This window comes from Thermobia domestica, chromosome 9 (assembly GCF_964235325.1).
Source record: "Thermobia domestica chromosome 9, izTheDome1.hap1.1, whole genome shotgun sequence".
NCBI lineage: Eukaryota > Metazoa > Arthropoda > Insecta > Zygentoma > Lepismatidae > Thermobia > Thermobia domestica.
In genome coordinates this window covers 237,704,779-237,718,722 of record NC_137462.1, presented here as the reverse complement: position 1 = coordinate 237,718,722, position 13,944 = coordinate 237,704,779, and the positions used below count along the sequence as shown (strand labels likewise).

The following is a 13,944-nucleotide window of genomic DNA, read 5'->3' as shown; positions in this document are numbered from 1 at the left end:
GAAGATACTTCAATTTCCTTCCCCTTTGCTGTACGTATCTTTTACTTCCTTCGCTTTCTAAAGCTTTACTTCACAGACTATTACTCCACAGACTATTACAGTAATATATTCTACTCAATATGAAAAAGAAGTTAAAATCAATGCTGTAGATGATGCAGATCATTCCTCTTAAAACACATACTGAGATGTTTTAGTTCTAATTTTAGAATGTCAAACTATGCTATGCATAAGTGTCGGAAGTTTCATTTAACGGCTACCGGTATGTTCGTCCATCTGTCGTCAGGTACCAGAGCAAATATGGTAAGAGATATTTAGAAACAGTTCTTTGCAATCGATTCTGTGTTCCAAGAATAGGTTCCACCTTCTCTCCTAACTCTCTGTTCAAGCTGAAAGTGGTTCACATTAGTCATTTTCGCTTTGAACGTTTATTACTATAGTGCAAAACGTAAGAGATAGTGATAAGCTGTTTTCTGCAATTGATTCAGTATCTCAAGACAGCATGTAATTCTCACCCGCAACTTTACTGAAATCGAAAGTGGTTGAAACTTACTAGTAGGGTCTACAGTAAAACCCTCATTCAACGGACTGCTTATTAAACGGAAACTTGTCTTAAACGGAAATATTTCACGGTTCCTTCAATATAGGGGCAAAACACTTGTTCAATTCCCTTCATTAAGCGGAAACGGTGTTACGCGGACAACGGAAATCAAGAAGAGCCTTTTAATGAAAAAATCAGCTCCAGATTGCAGCATTTAGAAAGTTTTTAGACATCCACTGGGAGGTAAAATACATATTGTAATGTTTACGGGTAGAGTCAATGATAGACCGAGATTTATACCTTCACCAATTTTATTATAAAATTAAGTCCTTTGTGTCTACAAAGTTCAAATAACAAAGTTTCTCTATAATGACTAAGATTTGCAGGTTATAATGTTCTGTACGAGTAACCCCTTAGCTTCATAGCCTCCAGGGTTTAGGATAGGTTGCGATCAGTTGGTCGACTGATGCCAGGTCCCTCGGTGGTCCCTCTTTTATTTGTCCTCTTCGGGTCCTTTCGTGAGATCCGTCTCCTTTCGGCTTCCTCCGGTGTCTTCGGTGTTGACTTCTCGTCTAATTCATTGTTTGTAATCAATAATACGTACTGTATTAACATGTGCTTTTGTCGCGATGTGGGGATCCTTACAGTATATACAATGGACTATGTTATCAGCGAAACAAATAGTGATGTGCAAAGCGAAACAGACACAACGAATGTAGATGCCTTAATTGATAATTATACGGAAAATCTGAAAAGAGAAGACCAGGTAGAGGAAGAGGAGAAATATGGATTTAGCTAGAAGAAGAGTGTAGGCTAAAGACTTATCAAGATGCTGGGAAAAGTTTAAAGGACCTTTAATAATTTGCGTTACGTCAAAATGACACTGATATATTTAGTGTGGTGTCTCAGGTTGGATTGTTCTGTGAAAAGTGGAACAGCTATTCTGTAATGTGCACAGAAAACTCTTCTTGACTATGGGAATAAATAAAGTTAACGTGCGTACAGTATTTTTTCTGTTGATTGTAAGTTTTCATTATATTAACTTGTAGTAAAAATAAATACTGTAAATTGATTAAGGCATGTACAGCACATTATTTTATCTTGGTATGTCCATTATATACATGCATTTTTTCCTTTTTTGCATAGATCTACCTTTGTTAACCGGAAACCAATCTTTAACGGAATTTTTGCAAGTTCCGTAGGATTCCGCTAGAGACAAATTTTACTGTACTTTCGGTTTCAATACTGATTTCGATAGAGCAGAAGTAGCCCCGCGTAGCGTAGTTGCTAACGCTCTCACCTTTGGTGCGAGCAACGTCGAACTAATGTAAAAGCTTTTTTAGGCCAGCCATCCTGAGTGAGATTTTCCTGGGTGTTTTCGTTCCCACCAGGCAAATGCCAGGATGGTACCTAACGTAATGGTCCCAGGTCGCTTCCCTTCTTTCCCGTTCCTTTCTTTCTCCCCTATTTTCCCAGTGGTGTGATCGCCAACTGATATCGTCGTGAGCAGGTCAAAATTCCCACAGATAAAACTCCCACAATCAGAAAATGTCAAAATACCCACATAAACGGTCATAACTCCCACACAAATGGACAAATCTCCCAAATCCACGAACGGTCAGAACTCCCACAGCAAAACTCCCACACTCAGAAAATGTCAAAACGACCACACAAACGGTCATAACTCCCACACAAATGGACAAATTTCCCAAATCCACGAACGGTCATAACTCCCACAGCCAAAACTCCCACACAGGTAAGCGGTCATAACTCCCACACAAATGGACAAAACTCCCACACATAGCAACGGTCACAATCCCCACATAAATGGACAAATCTGCCACACAAATGGACAAAACTCCCACACACAGAAATTGTCACAACCGCCACACAAATGGCCAAAACTCCCACACTCAAGAAATGTCAAAACGCCCACAAAATCGGTCATGATTCCCACACAAATGGACAAATCTCCCAAATGCACGAACGCTCAAAACACACTTGGACTTCTTTTTATTATTTTCAGCGTGTGAAACTTACAAGACGCGCAACCAGGATCATTTGAAAGTGTGGGAGATTTGTCCGATTGTGTGGGAGTTTTGTCCATTTGTGTGGTGGTTGTGACAATTTCTGCGTGTGGAAGTTTTCTCCATTTGTGTGGGAGTTTTGTCCATTTATGTGAGAATTGTGACCGTTGCTATGTGTGGGTGTTTAGTCCATTTGTGTGGGAGTTTGACCGATTGTGTGTGCGTTTTGCCATTTTTTGAGTGTGGGAGTTTTGGCTGTGGGAGTTTTGACTAGACATGGCTATAGACGCTAGAAGGTCAAAAATCTCATTCCTAATTTTAATCCATAAAGCAAAAGCTGTAAGAGACATCAAGAAGCCGTTTTCTTTAATCGATTCAGGTTCCTAAGAATAGGTTTCATCTCCTCCGTTAACTTTCTATTTGAACCGGAAATGGTAGAAATAAGTTATTTCAGGTTTTAAGGTTGATCACTATAGAACAGAAACGTTAATAGATAGCGAAAAACGAATACTTGCGAACGATTCAGTGTCTCAAGAAACCATACTATTACCACCTACAACACTCTACTAAAACCGGAAGTGGTTGAAATTTACTAGTAGTTCCAGTTAATACCTGTTTCCATAGAGCATAAACGGTAAGGTAATTAGAAAAACGATTTCTTGATACAGATTTCGCGTCCCAAGAGTGGGCTTTGTCTCATCTTTTATTTGTCTGTTCAAACCGGAAGTTGTAAAGATATACGACTTTCATTTTATAACACTAATTGCATAGTGAATGAGGCACAAATATATAGCGATAAGCATATTTTTGATATGCATTAGTCGGTAATAATATGTTCCACCTCCATTTTATCCCTCTATTGCAAATGAAAGTTATAGACATCAATTACCACTTGCAGTTTCAATATTAATTTCCATAAAATGGAACCGATAAGGGACAGCGAATAATGAATTTTTTGATATAGATTTAGTTCCCGAGAAACAGACTTTATCCTTGATCTTATTCCTCTACTGCAATTAGTATAGTTATAGATGTACTACGCAAAATCACTTGATTTTTAATAGTATGATTTACTTGAGCAAGTCTAACCAAAGTTTACTCAAGCAGCTAACTGACCAGAAGATTGGCCTCGAACGCCATCGAACTAAGGCATGCTACGTAAAACTCTACATGTTATATTTCGAAACTAAATTTTGTACGATAAATGATCTGAAAATATCTCTCTGTTAAAGAGAATATCACACTATTATGAAACAAAATCTTTGTGTTTTATAAGCGGTCTATGCCTCTTAATGATTATATTAGTGGTATTTGTTTGTATTTGCAGATTCTGGTCGTTCACATGCTGTTTCTTGCTCCAGAAGTTATTTCCAGACGTAGCCGAGAGCTAACCAAAGTTTTTGGAGTTCATGGACGCAATGAACGGTCAGCGTTGTTAACTTTACAAAACTCAAACAGCATTGGAGAACAACAATCTATTCAGTTAATTCCAACTGGTCTTTCGGAGCCAACAGCGGATGAAGACAAATACGAAGACGTGAGTCACCATAAGGATTTTGAATCTTTAGCTTTATCTATTTATATACACTAACAGATTTTTAATTTAATTTATGTACACTTATTTCAAACTTACATGTCAAGATTAGTGTTATTTCTATATCTAAAGCTTTGATGTTCTGTGAGTATTGTTCTTCATAATATTTGCTTAATACTTCTGTAAGGATTATAAAATAAATGCATATATATTCTAGTTTTAGTCCTAATTATCTTGCTTGTTAGTGAACAGAATCGAAGTGAACACCTCTGTAGTCCTGCATTGTGTACACAACGATAGATATGTAGGATAAATGAAGTAGAAAAGTTCCTTACAAATGATTCGTATTATATATATTTATTCAAATTCTTGGACATCTTGTGCGTTGCAATATTTGTTGCATAGTACCAGTGGCGAATTTACGATTTTGTTTCGGGGGGGGGCTGCTAACTTTTTTGCCTGAAAATGTGAAAATTCTGCAAGATATTATATACCTTACTATAGTAAGTAATATTTCGGGGGACTTAAGCCCGGAAGCCCCCCAAAAATACGCGACTGCATAGTACAAAATCAGAGGGAGGGTTAATATTTAAAATTACACAATTTCTTCCTTGGACATTCACGTTTGATGGTAACCTCTCTAACATCATAATCTGAACTGCTGGTACTATCTTCCACTCTTCTAACTTACAGGTATTATCTGAATATTGTTGATGTCTCTCAAACGGATATAATACATAAAAAGAGCAAAGTATTGCCTTGTCATAGAATATAGAGGATTAACGATTTGAAGCTTTTTATTATACTTTCTTTCCTTTCACTTTCTCTTTCGTACCGTATAAATTCTATTTGGAGTGTGCTTATCCCCATCTACACTCCATTACAGCCAGAAACTCCGTAATTGACTAAAAGAGTTAATATGTGCTTTTAAAACTTAAGGATTCTGTTCTGCTACCGACCTCCTTAGACTGAAAATGTGAAATACTTCTCTGTCAGAGGACCTGCCTTCAACAGTTCTTTACCTTAACAAGTTTCATCATTCCAGAGAAGCGACTGGAATCCCGGAATAAAGTGATTTGAATACTCTAAAGAGCTCCCTTCTTTACGCTTACTCTGTCTGCCTCTAATTTGTTCCAGATATTAACACTTTGACTGGCCATGGCCATTTTTGAGGATGGACCGTGGCGCCAACGTACTTTTGCCTAATGGTCACCACCAGACCACGAAGAGATAATCAAGTAATACGTATCTAGAGACCTCAATATTCAATATTCCAAGTTTTATTTTTTAAACCAGATCTGGCTCCTGGCGGGAAAATATGCGTGAGCTACATATGTCTCACGGGGCCTCAGATGAACAAATTTAGGTATATGTCTAGGCCCTGTGAGCCATATGTGGCTCATGTGAAAAACAAGGAACTGAGCTGAGCTGATTGACACATTTTTATTAATAATACATTGTTGAATACCATTAAAATACATTTTTTTTTTTACAATTTTAATGGCATGCTACAATGTATTATTAATTAAAAAAGTGTCAATTTCCTTGTTTTTTATGTGAGCCACATATGGCTCACAGCGTCTAGAAGTAAATTGTTCCTCTGAGACCCCGTGAGCCATATGTGGCTCACGCATTTTTCCCCACCATGAGCCAGATCTTGTTGAAAAGCAAGGAATATTGAATATTGAGATTTCTAGATACGTATTATTTGAATATGCTAAATTCTAAAATGCAAAGTTCCACGGCTGAATAAAAACACAAACAACTTGCATTTTCGCATTTTCAGCAAGTTAACATTTTCAGATATTTCCATGGATATGAATGTATAATTTAAAAAGCTAAAGTATATGTAAAATAGTCACACACTTGACCCAAAATATCGTATTGAAAAAGAAGAAAAACCCTTTCGTAGGGCCTCATATAAGTGCCAAACAAACGCGTGAGCTATATATGGCTCACGGGGTCCCACGGTCAGTTTTAGCGTGAGCCATATATGGCTCACGGGGCCTCGCGGAGCAGTTTAGTGTGAGCCACATATGGCTGACATGCCGGTCAATGTGTTAAGGGTAGTTACTACAAGAGAGGAGTCATGGAAGAAAATGGTATTAAAGCTTTCCACTTGGAATTTTTTTCCGACTCAGAAGGTAATAATCAACCCTCATTATAGTTCTTTTCAAAGGTTTTCTGAAGATTGCGCTTACTGTGGTCTATGTTTATATCGCCGAACTTAACAGGGTTATTTCAATTTCATCAAAGCGTATTCTAATTCTCTAAGAGCCAAAAGAAATTATACTTTTATTTATTTCTCAGAATAGCTTATCAGTCAAAATTTCTTAAGCCTTTTTTTTTTTTTTTACGAAGGAAATTTTTTTCTATTGTTGTTACAACATAATTTTCATTTTCATGCGTTCAATAGTAGTTGCTAAGACAAAAAAGAGGATAACTTTTTCTCGCTAGCTTAGATAATCTAGATATCAACTCCCTAATCCACTTACCAACGGTTCTATTCGCGGTGGGAGCTCATGTGGTTCAGATTCCAAATTAATCAGTAGGTCCACGTCTCATATAGCCTCGCTGCTGAACGGGACGTTAAACTCAAAATCAACTCAACTCAACTCCCTTCCTCCGAGTCATCTACAAAAAAGTAATCGTCCATTTCCTCTTCATGGTCCTCACAATCCAACATTATACGCATTGTATCACTATTTAGGTATTTTACAAATTTACTAGTGGCCGGACGGTCCATTTTATAATCAGAACACTAAGGATCACAATAAAAAGAAAAACGATAACTGATTACAATGTAATCTAAATACAAAGACACGCCACTAGTATAACTTACAGAGGAACGTACGGCAGTTCTGAAAGACAACAAACATAACGGTATGGAAAACATAAGATATTTTTTAATCGACAGAAAAAGAACAAAAGCATCTGCATCTATCAACGCTTCAGCGGAACTGAGAGGAACTAACCATTAGTATGTGTAGCAAGGAACTAACCATTAGTATATGTATTCTCTATTTTATAACATCCTTGGTGTGTAGGTTCTGGGAACTGTTGAGGCAGGAACAGTGATGAAAATTTTCCGGAAAGTTTTGAAACGGAAAATTTTCCAGAAAATTTTCCGGGAAAATTTTCCGATTCATAAAAACATACTCCACTTATTCCTACATCGTTATTTAGTCGAGATGTGAGGTGGAAAATTTTCTTCTATCTTTTTCCGGAAAATTTTCCGTTCTTAACAAATATCAGTGATTAAGTAACAATTCGTGAGTATTCATAAAATTGATTGAATTCATATATAGAAATGTTAAAAAGTGAAAGGTCGTTTAAAGAATCTGAAAATTTTCATAGTTTAGACAATTTTCAAATTTTTCATGAACCGAAAAATTCTCTCTCATGTACAGGGATGAAAATTTTCCGGAAAATTTTTCTATTCATAAAAACATACTCCACTTATTCCTACATCGTTATTTAGTCGAGATGTGAGGTGGAAAATTTTCTTCTATCTTTTTCCGGAAAATTTTCCGTTCTTAACAAATATCAGTGATTAAGTAACAATTCGTGAGTATTCATAAAATTGATTGAATTCATATATAGAAATGTTAAAAAGTGAAAGGTCGTTTAAAGAATCTGAAAATTTTCATAGTTTAGACAATTTTCAAATTTTTCATGAACCGAAAAATTCTCTCTCATGTACAGGGATGAAAGTTTTCCGGAAAATTTTTCTATTCATAAAAACATACTCCACTTATTCCTACATCGTTGTTTAGTCGAGATGTTTGGTGGAAAATTTTCTTCTATCTTTTTCCGGAAAATTTTCCGTTCTTAACAAATATCAGTGATTAAGTAACAATTCGTGAATATTCATAAAATTGATTGAATTCATATATAGAAATGTTAAAAAGTGAAAGATCGTTTAAAGAATCTGAAAATTTTCATAGCTTAGACAATTTTCAAATTTTTCATAAATCGAAAACTTCTCTGTCCTGTACAGTGCTGAAAATTTTCCGATTCCTAAAAACATACTCCACTTATTCCTACATCCTTGCTTAGCCGTGATGTGAGGTGGAAAATTTTCTTCTATATTTTTCCGGAAAATTTTCCGTTAACAAATAGTGATCAAGTAACAATTCGTCAGTACTCATAAAATTGATTGAATTCATATATAGAAATGTTAAAAAGTGAAAGATCGCTTAAAGAATCTGAAAATTTCCATAGCTTAGACAATTTTCAGTACTATGTAGGAACAAGTGGAAAAATTTTTCAAGAATCAAAAAATTCTCTCTCCAGTACCGTGATGAAAAATTTTCCGGGAAATTTTCCGATTCATACAAACATACTCCACTTATTCCTACATCGTTGTTTAGCCGTGATGTGAGGTGGAAAATTTTCTTCTATATTTTTTAGGAAAATTTTCCGTTCTTAACAAATATCAGTGATCAAGTAACAATTCGTCAGTATTCATAAAATTGGTTGAATTCATATATAGAAATGTTAAAAAGTGAAAGATCGTTTAAAGAATCTGAAAATGTTCATGGCTTAGAAAATTTTCAGTACTATGTAGGAACAAGTGGAACAATTTTTCATGAATCGAATGAATAAGTGGAGTATGTTTTTATGAATCAGAAAATATTCATGACTTTTAATAAATTGAAATTTTAAATAATAGAGTGGAATATTTGTATTCTACGAACTGGATGTGTGTTCTCTGCACTTTGCATACACACACACACACACACAGAGAGAGAGAGAGAGAGAGAGAGAGAGAGAGAGAGAGAGAGAGAGGAGTTGAATTAAGTTGATTTTGAGTTTAACGTCCTTTTCAGCAGCGAGACTATATAAGACGGGACAACTGATTAACGTGAAATCCGAACTACATGAGCTTCCGCTGGGAATCGAAGCCAGGTTTTCCATGCCAAAGGCGCGTATGCTAACCACTTAGCAACGAAGGAACACGCAGAGCAAGAGAGAGAGAGAAACACTGTGTAAAATTTTATTTCCCAACTTTAAATATTAGAAAATTTTCCGGTTCCCGAAAGCGAATTGGAAAATTATAATTTGTTGCTGATTAACTTTCCTCTACTGAAATTCAATTTTGTAGCTCTATGTGTAGTTAAATATAGTGGAAAATTTTCCACATAACATCACTATACATATCCAAAATTGTCCGGCTTATGAAAAGTGTTTTCCACTTGTTTCTACATCGTGATGAAAATTTTCCGATCTATGAAAATTCCTTTCACTTGTTTCTACAGAGCAATAAAACTTTCCGATTCACAAAAGAGTTGTTTTACTTTTTGCTTCAAAATGATGAAAACTTTCCGACTCATAAAAAGTTCTTTAACTTTTCCATATAAGGCAGAAAATATTTCGATTCATGAAAAATGGTTTAACTTGTTCCTACATAGTATTGAAAATTGTCAGAGCCATGAAAATTTTCAGATTCTTTAAACGATCTTTCACTTTTCAACATTTCTATACATGAATTCAATCCATTTCGTGATTACTGAGGAATTCTTACTTGATTACTGATATTTTTTTACAACGGAAAATTTTCCGGAAAAATATAGCGGAAAATTTTCCGAAATGGAAAATTTTCCACCTCACATCACTAGGCAGGAAGGTATTGTCAGCAGCGGCCCCCAAAATCCAACATTGTAGCCACTATTACGACGCAAAAATGCCTATCGGTCAAATTGATCAATGTTTTCTTATAGGTGTTAGAAAAGGAAAATGAAGATTTCTTATAGGTGTTGCATCTGGTTTGCGTACTTTACATGCACTTAGCATCAAAAGATGTCTGAAATTAACTAGGTTAGGTTACTGAAAAGGCTTCTTCTAATTAAATGATATAATAATAATAATAATAATAATAATAATAATAATAATAATAATAATAATAATAATAATAATAATAATAATAATAATAATAATAATTCATGATATACCTATAGCAAAAATAAATAATAATTACCACGTATATCTAATTTCTACCTGGCAAGGATTTTCCCAATTCATAAATGAATATAATGCATATACATATTAAACATAATAAATTAATAGAGTTTCATAAAATCTTACAAAATGATTGGCACCCAGTCATTTTCACAGTCTGCATCCACTCTTACATTGCTAGCCTTTGACTTTAAATCTGATTTCCTGTATTCCTTAAATTCAGTGTCTATTAGAGCTTATAAAAGTAAATTTGTACTTCTAAGCTAAACGAAAATTAACAAATTACACGTATATCCGCAGTCAGGGCCAGCTTTAGGAGTTGCGAAGTCCAATTGGAAGACTTTATGGTTGACCCCAGGTTCCCTGATAAACTTGCACCAACGTTTGTACTACAATCATACATATATAAGTTTATTATAAGGTTTATGTTCCCGAAGTAGAACGAAAAGCAATCAAAATTTGTGCTTGAAAAGTGCCCTGAGTTGACAGATCAAACAGATATTTTATTTCTTCTTATACAAAATTAGATGTTGTGTTTAACTCATCAACAAGTAGGCCAAACTGCTTAATCTACAGACTTGGCATCGAACATTTCATAGGTTTTGTGACGTAAGGTACGGTACCACTAAAGAGAGATTTTTGGAAATTTGACATGGAAGGTGGGAATTGGAAGCTGCAATTATTATAATAAGATGTTCATATCTCGGAATCTTTCAAGCTTTGAGACATGAAATTCAGTATCTAGGCTTTTCATTTAAGATAATTAGAAACTAGTTTTAACAATTTTAACCTCGACTTACAACGAGGAGAAAGCGGATGGGGTTGTATCAGTAAGATGTCCATATTAGATCCTAGAGTTTGTGCTAGACTTCGAGCTGAGACGAATGTCATATAAAAGACGCGGACGGACAAATGCAGAAGGACTAACACTCAGTAACATGTAGAACCATATGAATATTTTAAGATATAATGACATACATGCAAGCCTACAAGAAACAAAATTTGAAAATTCCTTTTAGTAAAATTAGTGAGGTTATTGTAGAACAAGATATAACGACACAATGGATTGCAACTTATTTTAAAACTATCAATATAATAGTATGGGCCCCCTTATGCCTCATTCGAATCTGATTTTCTGAGGGATGTCACGCGATCTGATCACGTGGTACAAGGTCATAGGAGCTAATGTCCTCTTGATTTTGGCAAGCGTACTTTGGACCATCTCCTAGATTTTGGGATGGGTACATAGGATCATCTTCTTAAATTCTGGAAATTACTAAGTATAAAAGTTTGGTATGGTAATACAGGATCAACTTATGTACTTCTGCGAGTTTCGGTGGTCTTTTTAATTTCATTTTATGGTTACAAAATTGCCAAAAATTCAAATGTCGGAGGTTTTTGATAAGACTTTATCTTGTATAGTTATATGCATGAGTACAGGAAATATCTTCCTTCATAAGACATGGGGGTATTGATGCACTCTTTCCAAAATAGAGGATCGGGTACATTGGCCTATCTCTTAAATTTCGAAATTATCAAAAGATATATTGATAAAGGTTCTCAAGGATTTGGATATACTTCCGGTAAATTTGGTTGGTACTATTGGTTCACTTTTATCGATACAAAAGTGTCAAAATAACACTTTATATTTAGTAGCAATTTTAACTTTTGGCGGAAAAGTTGAGGATGAGGAGCGAATTTTGAATGCTTGATGTTCAGTGAAATAGATAGTAACATACTATCTTATCATATCAATGGAAGGTCCCGTTGTCTTTCATTGGGCATTAGTACTTGATACTCCCTTCTTAAAATTCAGGAGCTCTATGTTTGACCAACTCTTATTTCGGAATTTTCAAAAAAATATATATAAATTCCTAATTGCTTTTTTGGGCTTGGGTGTATATTTTTGTAAATTTGGATGGTCCATTCATAGATAAAGAGTAGCCAAAATTCAAATTTGAAAATTTTGACCTAATATATATCTTAACACTGAAACTTAGGGACAACGCGTTGTTTGCAAAGTGATTGATTGATCGATGCCTTTGACTAACTTCAAATTTCGGACTTGAAACCTTAATTTAGACTATGAATCTTCAGAAACAACTCTTAAAACCAATTGATATACAATAACATCCTTGAATCTCATTGAATCTTACGGTTTGTAGTTATAACTCATAATCTGAGGTCTTTTGTGATAAAAATAGGACTTAGAACATAAGGTCAATTATAAAAACCGATTGATACGCAATAACAACAATTTCACACACTCATCCATAGTCACAACTCATAGTCGAGTGTCATTAGTAAAAATATATGATTGGTGGAGTTGGTTGACCGACGACTTCTCAATTCTTGATTTAAATATTTTAAAATACTTTTGAAAACTTTTGTAATTATAAAATTTTTGACCATAATTTTAAATATTTAGAATTTCTGTTTAAAATGTTTCGAAACTTTTCGAAAAGTCTTGTATTACATTATTTCTGCTGGTCAATGATTGTTTCGCTAAAGAATGGAGTTGAATGTTTAATCACTGAAAGCTTTTGTAGTAACAGATAGGTAATTATTAATCTATATGATAAAATTGAAAGTGACGGTGTTTGGGCCTCCTAATCTCTCGAACCACTCGACCGATCTCGGTCAAATTTTCAACATTCATGAAGTTTGGGCCTAGGAGTGTTTTTACATATTCACTCTGATGGTGTATCTTAGGGTGGGAGAGGAGGGGAGATATAAGAAAATTAATAAAACTTAATAACTCTTGAACCATACGACCAATCCCCATCAAATTTTCAATATAGATGAGGTTCGTGCCTAGGATGGATTTTATTATTTCACTTTGACGGTTGATCTTAGCGGAGGGGGTGGCGAGGAGGGGAAATATATGAAAATGAATAAAACTTAATAACTCTTGAACCACTCGCCCGATCTCGATCAAACTTTCAGCATAGATAAGGTTCGGACCTGGAATGTTTTTGTCATTTCCCTTTTACGGTGCAAAGTAGGGAGGAGCAGTGGGGAGGTACATGTAAAAAAAAGTGAAAATAAAACTGACTGTCTTTGTGACTTCATCACGCTTAAACCACCCGACCGTTCTTAATCAAATTTTCAACATAGATGAGATTCGGACCTGGGGTGGTTTTTATTTTATCGTATTGATCTATTAACTTAGGGATGAGGAGCGGAGGGGAGACATTAAAAAATAAACAAAACTTAACTCTTGAACCAGCTGACCGATCTCGATTAAATTTTCGACATACATGAGATTCAGGACTAGAAATGGCTTTTTTTTTTACTTTGACTGTAAAACCTACGGAAGGGGAGGGGGAAATTTATATATAAAAATAAATAAAACAACTCTTGAACCACCCAACCGCTCTCGTTCAAATTTTCAACATAGACGACGTTCGGGCCTGGGATAATTTTTTATCATTTAAGTTTGACGGTGCAACGTAGAGGTGAGACAGGGGGATATATATGTTTTTAAAAAATCAAAATGAAAGTGACTGTCTTTGTGACTACATCACTCTTGAACCACCCGACCGATCTCGATCAAATTTCTGACATAGATAAGGTTCATGCCTGGGATAATATTTATCTATTTACTTTGATGATAGAACTTAGGGGAGGAGGAGAGAGGAGTTTAAAAATTAATAAAACTTAACTCTTGAACCAAAGGATCAATGTCGATTAAATTTTTAACCTAGATAAGGTTCGGGCCTGAGATTTTTTTTATCATTTCACTTTGACGGCCAGGGTCGTAACTAAGGACTCCGCCACAGAACCCGTATTGCGAGGGGCCCCAAGCCATCAGAGCGCCTCCAAATCGTGAAGTGGACGTAGAAAAGGGGCCCCACTCCATGCTGTCTGCGGGAAGGCCGCCA

At 35.3% G+C, this 13,944-nt stretch overlaps 1 protein-coding gene across 1 annotated transcript in view; it reads left to right on the top strand.

The window, feature by feature from the left end:
* Positions 1-13,944, top strand: part of LOC145694238 (uncharacterized) — a 45,508-nt gene that overhangs the window by 19,083 nt on the left and 12,481 nt on the right. Inside the window, exon 2 of the mRNA XM_081770343.1 lies at positions 3,893-4,102. Within this exon, the coding sequence (XP_081626469.1) occupies positions 3,893-4,102 (210 nt within the window). The remainder of the gene's footprint in view (positions 1-3,892; positions 4,103-13,944) is intronic.